The sequence below is a fragment of the Talpa europaea genome (assembly GCF_964194135.1).
Source record: "Talpa europaea genome assembly, chromosome: 13".
Lineage (NCBI taxonomy): Eukaryota > Metazoa > Chordata > Mammalia > Eulipotyphla > Talpidae > Talpa > Talpa europaea.
The window spans coordinates 68,132,211-68,146,948 of record NC_140080.1 but is presented as its reverse complement, the minus strand read 5'-3'; the positions used below and the strand labels follow the sequence as shown (position 1 = coordinate 68,146,948).

Genomic DNA, 14,738 nt, shown 5'->3' with positions numbered 1-14,738 from the left:
TATGTTCTTGAGGGAGATTGTTGTTGTTATTATTAAGAGTATAGTTCAATCATTCCTGCTTTAAAATACCATTTGTAGTTTCTAACTTGACATTTCAGAAAAGGAATCTCCTCCTCCTGTTGTGAGTTTATAATAATGTCAGAGATGTTCATTTTTTTTTTTTCTGTGACATCTCAAAATGAATAGAGGTCATTTTCTACCTTTTCTCTGGAGCCTTTTGAACATGAGTAATTCTTGGTAGCCAGCTTTCGAGGTGACCAAATTTTAACAAAAGTTCTATCCAAAATCTCTATAATTTCCTTTCAGTTTCTTAAAATGTATCATACTCTTCTGCCATCTTGAAAAGAGTACTTGAAAAAAATGAAAGCTTATCCTTGTCTCCAGAGATGCATGTCACCTTTATGTGGAGAAAAATCTTACAACCTTGGTGTGTTGCAGTCTCATTTCAGCTTGTTTGTTACCTCTTGTGTTAGAATACCTGCCTTAACAGTCCCTGTTTCCAGTTTTAATTTCTGCTCTATTCTGCTATGGGCTGGAAACTGGTAACCAGTTAGATGGTGTTTTGATCAGACAGGCATAAATGCACCAATTCTCAAGGTCCTTCCTGGTTTTTCAGTGAGCACTAACATGAACAGCATCACAGCTCTTTGGCTGCTCAGAGGTTTTTAGCTCTCTGCTTTGTTCTTGACTGTACTCCAGAGAGACCAAAAATTATTGATTGCTCTGTAACATGAATTTTGTCAGATGTGAAAATGAATGTTTAAAATGAACTGAATGGATTTAAAGGTAGTCAGTTTTTATTTTTAAAAATTGCATGTTTTCCTTAGAATGAGTCACATGTCATTTATTTTCAAAGTTCATTCTGAATTAAATTGGGTACCATTGTCTTCAGTGTTTGAAGACAGCCCAGTGCTTTTTTTGTCATCTGAGGTTTTGGGACCTCCTCTGAAAAACTACCAGTTGGCAATCCCTCTGCTGCACCATCACACATTAAATCACTGCCACCATGCTGGTCATCCTTGCCCTTTTTCTTGTTTTTTAAAAAAAGCACTCAGGATTGACATCTATCTTAACTCTTCGTGTCCTTTATTTCTTATCCTCTGCCTTTTCCCAAAGGAAAAACTTGTAAAAATCAACATTTGTGACAACATGATCTAGAATCAAATATTGTATATTTGATTTATATATTGATCAAGTCAATCCTGATTTTTTTTCAAGAGTTGAAATTTTAAATTCTGTTATGTGTTTGATCTTTAAGAAACAGATTATCTTTGCCAGAACCGTTAGAGTGAGTGTGTGTGTGTGTGTGTGTGTGTGTGTAAAATTTTATATCAGTGTTATAAAATGTTGCTTGACCACGGGGTATTAATTCTGAATGGTATTATGAACAGTAAAACCCTGATAGTTTCCTGGATTAGACCTATTAGACTTGTTTAGATAACACACTTCGAATTACTTCCTCTCAGGAAACATTGAAACTGGAAATGTTAACCAGGCGTGCATACCACGGTACTTAGACAGGACGCATTGTTTCTTTTGCTGTTAAAAAAAATTAAAAAGGAAAGAAATTATGCAAATAAATCACATCTGGAGAAACCAGAGGAGACTGTTTGGCTCAACTGCCAAAGGAAGAACATTTATTTATGAGATCCATCATCTGTCACTGACAGTGACCACAAGGTTGGTTGGTACGTTAGTCTCATAATTTATGCAGAGCTAATTGCTGGCATTGATGATGACATCAGAGTTGGGAGCGTGGAATTACAGATTGTACGCACATATGTTGTGCATTTTTATGTATGGGAGTAGGAGTACTTCCTTTAGAAGTACACACATACACGAAAATGTAGACATAACTGTTGAATATGCCCAGAGAATGACATTTTGTAAGGATAATTTTGATCTGTTTAATCTGTGCATGAATTGCCCGCCTAGTGTCTAACAATCTGCGTGGTCATTCTCCATCAGTTCAGTTGGTGGACATTACTCACAAGACCTGTACTTCATTCTGGAAAGTATATGTTTATAAAGGTAAATGAGGAAAAAATAAAGTACATATTTGTTTAAACAGCTTTAAAAAGACATGCTTTGTCCTTCACATTTGAGAAGCACTGTTGGCTTCCTCTGTGTTAACTGGAAATGTTTTGTTTTGTGAATAACATGGTGAGTGTGTGTGTGTGTGTGTGTGTGTGTTTATGTGTTTCTCAACTCTCCTGAGACCCCTCCTCTCAACATCCCTGTCTCCATCCTGATCCAAATGAACAAACTGCCAAGTTTTTTACAAAGTTCCAATAAAAAGTAAGTATAGCAATGCATCTGAACATTTTGGAGACTAGACTACCCTAAAATGATATACTTTGAATCATTCCAATATGTTCACTTCCTTTGGGATATAACTAATGATATTCTAGGTCCTGTTCTGACATTAAATTTTATTCTGGGATAACACAGTCCAGAAAAAACTTGAACAGTTTTTTAGTTCAGGAGGACAGATAATGCTTAGAAGTAGTGGTTTGGGTTTATAAAGTATAGTGAGAGGAGATAGAATCACTGTAAAAATATGAGGAATGTGAAAGGCAATGTGAAACTAAATTATAAGAATTAAAGTGTTCTTATTGTGAATAAAGGTAATAATAATAATAGTCTATGCATTGAGAGTCTACCATATTCTGTGCACTGTGGGAAGTTGTTTGCATACGTTGATTTAACCTGCAAAAGTAGATGGTGGTGTTCCCCTATTAGAGATGAGGAAAACTGAGGTTCAAGAATGTAAAACATTTCATCTGAAGTCACCTAATACTAAAAGCAGGATCAAGACTCAGCTGTAGTTTAATGACATTGTCCCAATTAATAATAATATGCCAATTTATTTCCACAGACCATGGTTCTTTGCACTCAGTTATACTAGGGGTCAGCAAAACTTTTATGTAAAGGGACAAAGAGTATTTTAGAGTTTGTGGAACATAACATACAGTCACAATTGCAGCTAATAAACACTGAAATTGTAGATAAAAGCAGCTGTAGACTACAGGTAAATGAGTGGGCCCAACAGTGTCTTAAAAAAACTTTATTTTCATAGCCAGACTGAATTTGGACAGTGGGCTTTAGTTTGCTGAACTCTGATAAATATTGTTGTAAATCTAGATGCTAGCTGAAAGTAAAAGTCCTTAAGGGTAAACCAAAAGACTTTTAACAGCAAATGAATCTTTATAAAGACTCTCAGTCACCAAAGTCAAGAGAATAAAAATAACTGAAATCTTGAAGCTGTAGCTCCTGTGGGAAAAGAAAGACAGCCCTCATACATGCCAAGTGTTGTCATGTACCAATGATTTATTAGCTTTAAAGAAACCAAAAAAACATTCTATATTCTTCAAAATTGTCAAAATCATAAAAAACACAAATGGAAACATCAAGAGACTCACAGATCAAAGGACTAGATGCAGTATGGTGTCCTGGATTTTAATCCTGGAACAGAAAAAGGACATTGACATTTGTGGAGAAAATTAGTGAAACCCAAATAAAACTTGTACCTTAGTATTATCCCATGTTAATTTCTTAGTTTTAATAACTGTGCCATGCTGCTAGTGGGTGTGCAAACTGGTCCAACCACTATGGAGAGCTGTGTGGAGATTTCTTGACCTACTAAACATAGCGCTTCCATATGATCCAGCAATTCCACTCCTAGGTATTTACCCAAATGACACAGAAACAGTAATTCCAAAGGGCACCTGCACACCTTTGTTTATAGCAGCACTATTTACAATGGCTAAGATATGGAAACAACCCAAATGCCCAAAAATAGATGACTGGATCAAGAAGATGTGCTACATATACACAATGGAATATTACTCAGCAATCAAAAAGATAAACACATGCAGTTTGCAGCAACATGGATGGAGCTAGAAGGGATCATGCTCAGCGAAATAAGTCAGAAAGAAAAAGAAAAATACCGGATGGTCTCACTCGTAGCAGGAATTTAGAAAACCTAAATAAGAGACCAGGAAAAAAGACTAATCAATGCAAAGTAATAATCAAAATCAACAAGCAACTATAAATCAGAGACACACTACAGGGTTGGGGGGGAGGTTAGGGAGGGGCAGGGAAAGGAAGAACTAGAGTCAAAATAAGGGGGGGATGCAATTGCATGGGAAATATAACCAAAATGAAAATACATACATTGTACAAAGATGAAAAATGATGTAAGAATTATATAAAATAAATAATTTTAAAAAATAAAAAACTATTAAACAATAAAAAAATAAATAATAACTGTGCCATGATTGTATAAGATGTTAACAGGAGAAGCTCAGGGATAGGTTGTATGGGAATTCTCTGTAGTATCTTTGAAGCATTTCTAAAAATCAGAAATTCCAAGTAAAAATGGTAAAATGTATGTATTTTTTTATTTACTTACATTCCTTGCTCTGATGTAGAAGCTCAGGATGCACGTTAGGCCAAAGTGTATACTGAGTCTGAAAATGAGTACATTTAAAGTTGTAAAAAAAAAAAAAAAACAATTAAAAACATTTATCTGAGTCACCTATTGGACTTTATATCTTAGGTAGCTGAATTGGCATTTACTGACCTTTTGTACTGATAACGCCTCCAATAAAGCACTTTACTATAGAGGCAACAGAGCTGTCTGTTTGTTATAGCACTAGTTTTGATTGACAAGTTGCTTGTTCTAAAGGTAAAATTATGCAGATGACCTAGAATAGTTCATAAGAAATTATTTACAAAAATATTTATTACCTAGTTTCCTAAACAGATATTGGCAATGCTAATGCTCAGTAAGCAAGATGAACATTGTCAGTTATTTCACCCAGTTCCTCTTTTATTAACATAAAAGAAAAAAATCAATCTCAGGCTTAATATAAACCTGATATTAAAACCTTATAAAGATAATATAATAAAAATGTAGATGATCTTGCCTGTGTCTAAGATACCTAGATTATAGATCAAATACTATCAAAGATAACCATGTAGTATAGTTTTTAAGTGTTTCATCATAGTATTCAGATTAATTAGATATATGGGGCTGTTTTAATCTTTGGGAATCTATAATATAAAATCACTATGTAAAAATGAAAAATAAAAGTGGCCATCTTACTGGATACAGAAACAGCGTTTGATTTAAAATTTTCAAATTTTCTTTGTAGAAACTTTTAAAAAGCTAGAATTGGAAAGATCATTGCTAGTGTGATAAAGAATTTATCTGTCCCATACCAACAAGTTTCTCATCATTTGTGTTAAAATGCTTATGATTTTCACTTTGAAATCTGGAACAACACCCCACTTCTACTCCCTTGTAAGGAAGAAGGGGTGACAACTAAAAAGATGAAGGTAAATTTTTCATTGATTTTATAAGATACAATTACTTTGGAATCTCAAGAAAATCAACTGGAAAAAAACTATTACAATGAGATTACAAAATAACCACAAACAATGTTTAACAACTGGAATAAGTAGCCTTACTCATGGGTGGATCACGAAGGCAAACCTAAATACTAATAAGGGAAGTAAAGATTAGAATAATGATGGAAGTTATTTGCCTTTTCAGATGTATAATGTCACTTCTTGCTAAAGCACCTCATAGCTGCACTTCCAAAAAAAATTATGCAGACCGTGGGCAAAATGATTCAAAAATTCATTTAGAAAAATTGGTAGACAAATCTAAAATTTTCCTAGAGTCATGTTTTTAACTTTGTATTTTGAAATAATTGCAATCTCAGAGAATTGTTGCAAAAATGATGTAAGATCTTCCAGGTTAAAAGCTTTTGCCAGGTTCACCAACTTTTAACATTTTGTCATCACGTGGACATTTTTTTTTTTTTCGAGAATGCACACCAGGTATTTTATGGGATATTTCTCAGGTTGGATTTGTTTGATATGTCCTTATGATCAGATTCTAGCAGTGCTGTTTTAGCTGAAATGCTACGTAAGTGAAGCCCTAAACTTCTCAGGGAATCATATACAGGGACACAAGGCATGGATATGTCTCTCTGTGTGTATATATGTATCAGATCTGGAAGATAAACACATAGAAATGAAAACAGTTATAGCTATACTGGGGAACTAGGCAGAAAGGCCATTAGGATAAAGTAGCCTCAAAATAGATACAACTATGTGTGTATATGAGTATGTGTGTTTCATAAATTTAATATGTGTGTTTCATATGAGTTTGTGTGTTTCATAAATTTAGTATGTGGTAAAAATGGCACTTCATATCAATGATGAAAGGGATGCTTATTTAGGAAGTATACTCAGTACTGAGTTAACTTTAAGAAACTAAAACTAGATCTATAAATAATACATCAGATAGATTTTAGTTAAATAAAGTAAGTCATTAGTAAATGAATCCATCAAAAGACTAGAAGAAAATATTGGTTAATTCAGCATGTCTTAGTTGAAAAGCACTGTTGAAATCTGCTGTGAGGTCGTCCTGTGCCTTGTGACAATGTTTGGCAACATCCCTGGTGTCTGCTCACTAGAGTTAAATAGCACCTTCTCAGTTGTGACAATCAAAAATTTCTCCAGATACTGTCAAATGTCCCTGGGAGTCTGGGAGTAGAGTGTGTGTGTGGGGCGGGGTGGGGGGGCAATGGGGTGCTTAAAATATCTAGCTAAGAATCACTGATCTACAGCATCTCCACCACTAGAAGCATAAAACCCAAGAATGAAATAACAAAGGAAAATTTTAAAAACATTTGCTGCAAAGGGAAAAGAAAAAAAACAAAACTATAGTACTTAACCATTAAGTTGAAATTCAAGCAACAAATTGAAAAGTATATACCAGGCCTCCCTGGTGGCGCAAGGGGTTAAGCACAGCACTGTGAAGCTGTCCTCAGCCTCTGCAGCACAAGTTCAATCCCAAGCTGGCCATGGAGCTACCCACATGGCACGGTAGGCCTCTCCTGACTTGCCTGCTGCTCCCCTCAGCAGTGTATTTTCAGTCATTCTGCCTGTTCTATTCCCCACTGGGTCTCTGGTGAATCCTCTCACCCCCTACACCTTTTGCCTGTACCCCAGTTCTTGTATGCATAAATAAATACATCTTTTTTAAAAAAAATTATATACTGTAAATTGCATTCACATTACATGAAATCAATAAGATGACCTCAATAGAAGAATGGATGAAGGACACAAATAGATAATATACAAAGGAAGACATCTACATAGACAGACAAATAGCAAAAAGTATTCACTCTACTAATCAAAGATAAACCAGAAATAAAGCATGAATAAATATAGGATGTATGCCTTTTACATCTACTATTGGTAAACATTAGATATACTTATTCAGCATAGGAATGGGGTAGCAGATAATTTCACAAAGTGGAAGATGTATCAATAAGGGCAACATTGATGAAGCACAGCTTTGTGCATGGAATTCTATTTCTAGGATTTTATCGAACTGTAAAAAAGTTTATTGCAGTACTATTAATAATTGTCAAACCCTGGGAAAACCCTCCTGCCTAACAATAAAGAGCTGGTTAAATAAATTAATGAACATCTTTATAGAATGGAATACATTGTGTATCCATTGATGGAAAATATACACAAAGAACAGGTAAATTATAATGACAAACTCAGAAACAAGATTGTTTGTATTTATGTATCTGAGATAGAATACTACAATTCATTTATTCCTTTTATATAAAATTATTAGCAGGTTATATTTAATGAAAAGATTGTATAGAATTTGTTCATTTTTGTACCTATTTTTCTAATATTTCTTCTACTGTACACAAATAGCTTGCATAAGATAAAAGAAGAAGGAAAAATAAAACATCTTTAAGTCCGTTGTCCAATTTAGGAAATTAATTTAGTGAAACTAATAATAAAACAACATGGAATTTTCTACAACAATATTCCCTAAAGCATTTTTTATAATTGAAGAAAGTATTATGCTAATAGTAATGTCCCAAAATAATCCCAAATGATAGATTTCAGGGGCCTCCCTGGTGGTGCAGGGGTTAAAGTCTCAGCACTACCAAATGATAGGTTAGATAGGAAAAGAAACTGGAAGAATATTTGTCAAACTATTAACTATCACAATCTCTGAATCGGGCTCATGGAGGTTACTTTCTTCATTGTGTTTTTTCTCTACATTTCCCCCAGTTTTTCTAATGAACACAGAATACCTTTCTCTGCAGGAAAAAGACATGTTTTTAAAAGTCTAATATAGTGTCACTGTTGGGCACATAAATATTATAGAAGAAATGGAGCATCTAAATTTAGTGTTAGAAAGGCATTTTCCTAAATTAATTTCCTGTGTGCATGTATGCCTTACATATTTTTTCTCTATGTTTTTATGTGAATAAAATAAAGAAAACTCTTCTAAAATTTGCTTTATCCTCTCATAGGTTGCTTCAGGCGAATGCAATGAAGACACTGAAGTTTACAACATCACCCTGTGTACTGGGGATGAACTCACTCTAATGGGGCAGGCAGAAATCCTTTATGCAAAGACTTTCAAGGAAAAGTCACGACTCAACACAATCTTTAAAAAGATTGGGAAGCTCAACTCAATCAGCAAGCTGGGAAAAGGCAAAATGCCATGCCTCATTTGCATGAATCACCGGACCAATGAAAGCATTAGCCTTCCATTCCAGTGCAAGGGCAGATTCAGCACCCGAAGTCCCCTGGAGCTTCAGATGCAGGAGGGGGAACACACCATTCGCAACATTGTGGAGAAAACCAGGCTTCCTGTGAATGTGACTGTGCCCAGCCCTCCACCCAGAAACCCCTACGACCTCCACTTCATCCGCGAGGGGCACCGCTACAAGTTCGTAAACATCCAGACCAAGACAGTGGTGGTTTGTTGTGTGTTGCGGAGCAACAAGATCCTTCCCATGCACTTCCCTTTGCACTTGACTGTCCCCAAGTTTAGCCTCCCAGAACACCTGGTCAAGGGGGAAGTATGGCCTGAAACCCTGGTCCACCACTGGCTGGGTATCTGCCAAGAGCAGTTTGACATCGATGAATATTCACGGGCTGTCCGTGACGTGAAAACCGACTGGAATGAGGACTGCAAGAGCCCCAAGAAGGGCCGGTGCTCTGGCCACAACCACGTGCCCAATTCCCTAAGCTATGCCCGCGATGAGCTCACCCAGTCTTTCCACCGGCTCTCAGTCTGTGTGTATGGCAACAATCTCCATGGCAACAGCGAGGTGAACCTGCATGGCTGCAGGGACCTGGGGGGAGAATGGGCCCCCTTTCCTCATGACATCCTGCCCTATCAGGACTCAGGTGATAGTGGGAGCGACTACCTTTTCCCAGAAGCTAGTGAAGAATCAGCGGGCATCCCCGGGAAGTCAGAACTTCCTTATGAAGAGCTGTGGCTGGAGGAAGGCAAGCCCAGCCATCAATCTCTCACTCGCTCCTTGAGCGAGAAGAGCAGATGTGATCAGTTCAGAGGTTCTGTCCGGTCCAAATGTGCCACTTCTCCTCTTCCTATCCCTGGAACTGTGGGAGCAGCAATGAAGTCTTCAGAGATTACCCTACCTCCGCCTCCAGTGCCTCCCAAATCTGAAGCTGTAAGTCATTTCTATTTTGGGGTAATAGGCCAGTCCTTGTGTCACCCTGTGCAGTCGTACACTAATTTATTTTCTTTCCTAAAGAAAAGGAAAAACTTCCAAGTGTAGGATTATCAGATTGAGCAAATTTTCTCAATTTGGAGTAAAATACAAATACTTTCTAGACTAGTTGTTCCACTTAGGACTTAAAGTTTTATTCTATGTTTGATGAGAAACTTTGAGAGCAAAGTTTTATTCTATGTTTGATGAGAAACTTTGAGAGCTTTAATAGAGGTTTAAAGATGACTTCCTCTGCTACCTAGAGAACGGATACTAAGGAGCAGAGAGTAGAAGCTGGGAGGCCAGTGGAAAGGTGATTATGGTAGCAGGTATGAAATGATGGTGCCCTGAACCACGCAGGTGGTAGCAGTGGAGGGCAGTTGAGAAATGAGCTGCTATGGAACATGTCTTGGAGGAGACTCAACAAGTATCTACTGACAAATTTGCATGTGGGTAGTGAAGGCAAACAATCAAGGAAAACTGGATTTTCAGCCTGAGCAACAGAATGGATATCAATTCCATTTACAGTGATGGGAAAGATTGAAAGAGAAGATTTATTTGTGGGGAGCTGGGGACAAGATCAGAGATGTCAGCATCATTTATAACTCTCTCCTATATCCACAGTATTACACTGAGATCAAGCATAGTGTGTGTGCTCAGGCACACACACACACATAAGCAGAACCAGGTGTCAGTGTGGTTCTACTTAATACCTTAAACATAACTCAGGGTTTGAGGGGCCTTCTATCAAATTTTAATTTACAAAGGTCAGTGTAGGACAGGAGAAAGAGCCCTCTGTTTTGATCATTTTCTTTGATTGACAGGCCCTCTGAGCATTTGCTTCTCATCTTTGATCACTGGGTTTCATTGTAGCTGAAGGGAGAAGGCCCTGAAAGCACTGGATGCAATTCTATTCATTTGTTTGATAGTATCTATTGCAGTGGTTTTCTTTTTCTCTAGCATAGTCCTTTAAAAATAAAAAACTACATGAATCACAGTAAATAGAAAAATTAAAATCAAAATCCATCTGACTGAAGCACAAATTGGAGGGAGCGGCCTCCACGTTTCCCATCCACTCTGCCCCTACCAGGTGATCTCAGGATACTTCCCTGAATCCTGGGGCTGTGCAGAAAACCATTATTTGGCTGGATGCTGGAAATATGACCATCAGTAGGACTTGGACTCTGGACTACAGTACCTTTCAGTTTTAAAGGGAAGGTGACAGATGAAAAGAGATGATCATTATGTAAGTTAAAATGTAATAAACAGTGGAAGAAACTAGAAAAGCAGAGGTGAGAAAGGCATTCCAGTCAAAGAGTAAGAGCAAGGGTGTGGAAGCTGGGACAGGTGAGGAAAGACAAGCTGCATGGGGTCACTGGAACAGGGTGGACAGAGCATATGAGGGCCAGTGCCGGAACGCAGGGACCAGATCACAGACAGCCCTGACAGTTGGTGGCACTTTCTGCCAGTCACTGGGAGTAGCCCTCATCGCTGCAAAACAAAGCTTTCCTGAGAGAGGATCCACCTCTGGCTGTTTGTTGCAGGACAAAAGAACTCGCCAGAAACTGCAGGTCTAGGTTTTGCCTGGCTCATTACAGGGTCTTCCAGGGACCTAAAGGCAATGCCCAGATATGCTTATACTCTGTAAAGATAATGGGCTATTTGGGAAGTCTTGGTGGTCTTTTATGTCAGAGGGCATTCAAAAAAAAAAAAAAAAAAAACCCACAGGTTAAAAATAAAGGGACACTCCTCTAGGCAAGTTTAGGGATACCTCAACATATTTGAAGTTGCTTGAAAGTTGGAGTCTAATTATCAATAGGAGTGTGAACACATGAGCTTTTTTCCTGTAGAATTTCCGCCCTGCCTTTGCACATAGTGGGGTCTTATGTTTATTGACTGATATTTGACTCAGCCAAGATGGTTACACCCAGCGTCACTTACATAACCAAGTGTAGAAGCACAAAACCAGTACCACTTGTTTTTTCTGTGGCTAATGAAAGATGAGAGATGAGTAAGACCATGAATACTAAGAGTTCCTGGTTCCTGTCTTAACCTTGGAATTGAAAGAAAAATGTTAAACTATTAGAGTATTTAGTCGAAACTAAAAACAATTTCACAGGAGAAGAAAAGATTTTGGCCCGAAGTCTACTGCTGTAATTTCTTAATCTTTCCAGAGCATAGGTTTACAGAATGCAGTAATCATAAAGATTTTTTACAGACACCTGAAATCATTTAATTTATTTTAAAAAACAAAACAAAAATTAAGCATTTCAAATGAAGTCATATTTTTTATTGGCTCTGTGACCATGAAATGAATTTCCCATTTATAGGATGTGCCTGGGTTCCAGAATACATCATAATTGTTAGATGTGGCTTCAACTTGAAATTTTCAAAAGGGAACTTCAATGGGGTATAAATTCAAATGCTCCCACAGAATTATATAAAATTTCTTTGGGTAATTACAGTGGAGTGAGTCCTGGGAGAGTGAAAGACATGCCATATGTCAAACAGCTCTCCCACTCAATAATTAAAGATGGCGATAAGCTTTCAAGTGAGGCCACTTTCAAGGGAGACATTATCTGGGAAGGTGACAACTCCCACCAGGTCTTGAGGAACAGAAGGTGCTGGGTCAGTGGAATGCAGTGGAATAAAGCATGTCTTTCACAGTAAGGCAAGCAAAGCTGGTCATGGAGACTGAACTCTGTTTTGCCACAGTCTGTGACCCAGTCATGCTCAGATCTGGAGGCACAATGGCTCCATTTGCAGTGAGAGTCAGCCTGTTCATTTTCTTCTAGTTCTTCTGTTCTTCTATTCTTCACTTCCTGCTTCAGCATCCTAAGTTCTAACACTTTTTTGTGCTCTCTCTCTCTGGCAAATGTTGATGGTCTTTGTTTCTTTCTGTGAATGTGGTAATAAATCTTTCCCCTTCAATGATAAAGCCTACTGAAATTTCTGTATTGTGCACAGTTTTGGCATCATCTGGGTTGGTCTTGTCAGTGCTCCCCTTCCGTCTCCCTCCTCCCATCTTAAGGTGAAAACCAGGATGCAGGGTCAAACAAAAGCCTCAGTGGGGGAGTCTGTCAGGTTAGCCCTGTTAGCATGCTCTACTTGGTGTGGCTGCTTAGAATCATGTACTAGTCTTCTTGGTCTTTGTAAAGATTGTCTCCCACCTACCCCACCAGATTATATGAGGATATTCCCTTCCTAACAGGAATGTCCCAGGAAAAAGTAAACAGCTCTGGTGCCAGACACAGAGGGGTGAAGCCATTAGGATTGTTGCGATGAGCCCAAAGTGAGGGAGCATCTCCAGCTCACTGAGTGTAGGGACATTCTCACTTTTTAAAAGTGTAATTCAGATCAGAGTGACCAGCCAGTCTCTCATAAATGGATTATCCTTACTGGTTCATAAAGTTAATTCTAAACACATCCTCTATGTTGTAACATTGTGGGCCTCAATCTATAATTTTAATTTTCTGTATCTTGACTGATATGTCTAAAATATTTACCCAAATATACTCTTCAAGAATACTCTCCCTCCCCCACCCCCACCTCTTTTAGAAGATACCATTTTGGAGAGCAATAATGGCAAGATTTTATGGAAACTTGTAAATAGACTGGCTGGCTCCCAGACTGCTGCCAAAGCAGGGAGAGAAGGTAATAGACAGAGGCATGTAGCCGAGAACCACACCTAAACTTGAGTCCTCTCTATTGCATGGTAGCTTTGGACCTTAGACGAAGTATTTAACCTCCCCTAGTCAGCTCTTGTGCAGATAATAGCAAAATTTCTTCGTTGCCTTAGTGTACTTGACACCTTTCCCTGGCACATGGTAAGCATTCAGTAAAAGTGGCAGTAACTTAATATAGAATGGATTCCAATTTTGAGTCAGATGAAGAATGTTTTTTGGGGAAACTTTCCTCCTTTCTTCCTTAGCTAGGTAGTATGAGGCCTCCCCATGGACATCTGCCATCCCAGCTGGACCAGCAGAGAGCCCTGGGATGCAGACGGGGGCAAGGTGGTCATCCCCACATTCCACAAATGTGTGTGGTAATTTCATTCTGCTAGGTCTCTTAAGATTCTACAAAAACCGGGCCTCCCTCGTGGCACAAGTGGGTTAAGCACAGCACAGAGCTATCCATAGCCTCTGCAGCATGAGTTCCTGACCAGGGAGCTACCTACGTACGCAGCATACTTCTCCTGTCTCGCCCGCTGCTCCCCTCAGCAGTATATTTCAGTCAGTCTGCCTGTTCTGCTCCCCAGTCTGTCTCTGGTGAATCTTCTCACTCCCCCACCAACACACATCTCTGGCCTACACCCCAGTTCATATGCGTTAACAAACAAATCTTTTTTTAAAAAAAGATACTACAAAAACCTATTTTAAAAATAGCAGTCTTTTAAAAATAGGAGTCTTTTCCTCTGACTTTAAAAATGTCTATTTGACAAGCTAGTAGTTCTTTGACAGTTACCTAGCTTGGAACCAAATTTGTAATCATTATAAACCAAAATAAGCTAAAGAAATGCTTGACTTCCCGTGGACATCAATAACATGTAATTCTTAAAGAGGAGAGGAGGTTTGAAGACCTGTGGAGTACCTGAACAAAAGCCTGAAGGGACTCTGAAGCTGTTAACACATGTCAAGAAACTAAACTTTCCAGGAAAACCTTTATAGAAATATTAAAGCTGAGATGTTGCTTTGGCTAATCCTGTTCTCGCATGTGGTGAGGCTCAGTCATGGTGCTATCAGGTGTCTCAACCCTGAGTATGTCTACCCTACAAACTTAGGGACCACGCAGCACTGCTCAGCTTAAGAAAAAGCTTTAAAAATATGTTTGTTGGTGGGCCTCCCCTGTGGCGCAGTGGTTGAGCACTGGGCTGCAAAGCTGCCCGCAGCCTCTGCAGTGCTGATTCGATCCCGGGCCACTGGTGAGGGTCCCACATGGCGCAACAGACCTCTCCTGCCGCACCCGCTGCTCCCCTCAGCAGTATATTTCGTCAGTCTGCCTGTTCTGTTCCCCACTCTGTCTCTGGTGAATTCTCTTACCCTCCTGCACTCCTGACTGTACCCAGTGCTTGTATGTATAAATCAATCGATCAATCAATCAATCAATAAATAAATCTTAAAAAAAAAAAAAAGTTTGTTGGGCAAGGGTTAAAGAAAAGTG

The 14,738-nt window shown here is 38.5% G+C and overlaps 1 protein-coding gene across 2 annotated transcripts in view; it reads left to right on the top strand.

Annotated features, from left to right (window-relative positions):
• The window catches only part of GAREM1 (GRB2 associated regulator of MAPK1 subtype 1), a gene marked incomplete at its 3' end in the record, with an annotated part of 180,435 nt that overhangs the window by 154,818 nt on the left and 10,879 nt on the right, over positions 1–14,738 (top strand). For both annotated transcript variants that reach the window (XM_084252102.1, XM_084252101.1), the window contains exon 4: positions 8,367–9,539. In XM_084252102.1, the coding sequence (XP_084108228.1) occupies positions 8,367–9,539 (1,173 nt within the window). The remainder of the gene's footprint in view (positions 1–8,366; positions 9,540–14,738) is intronic.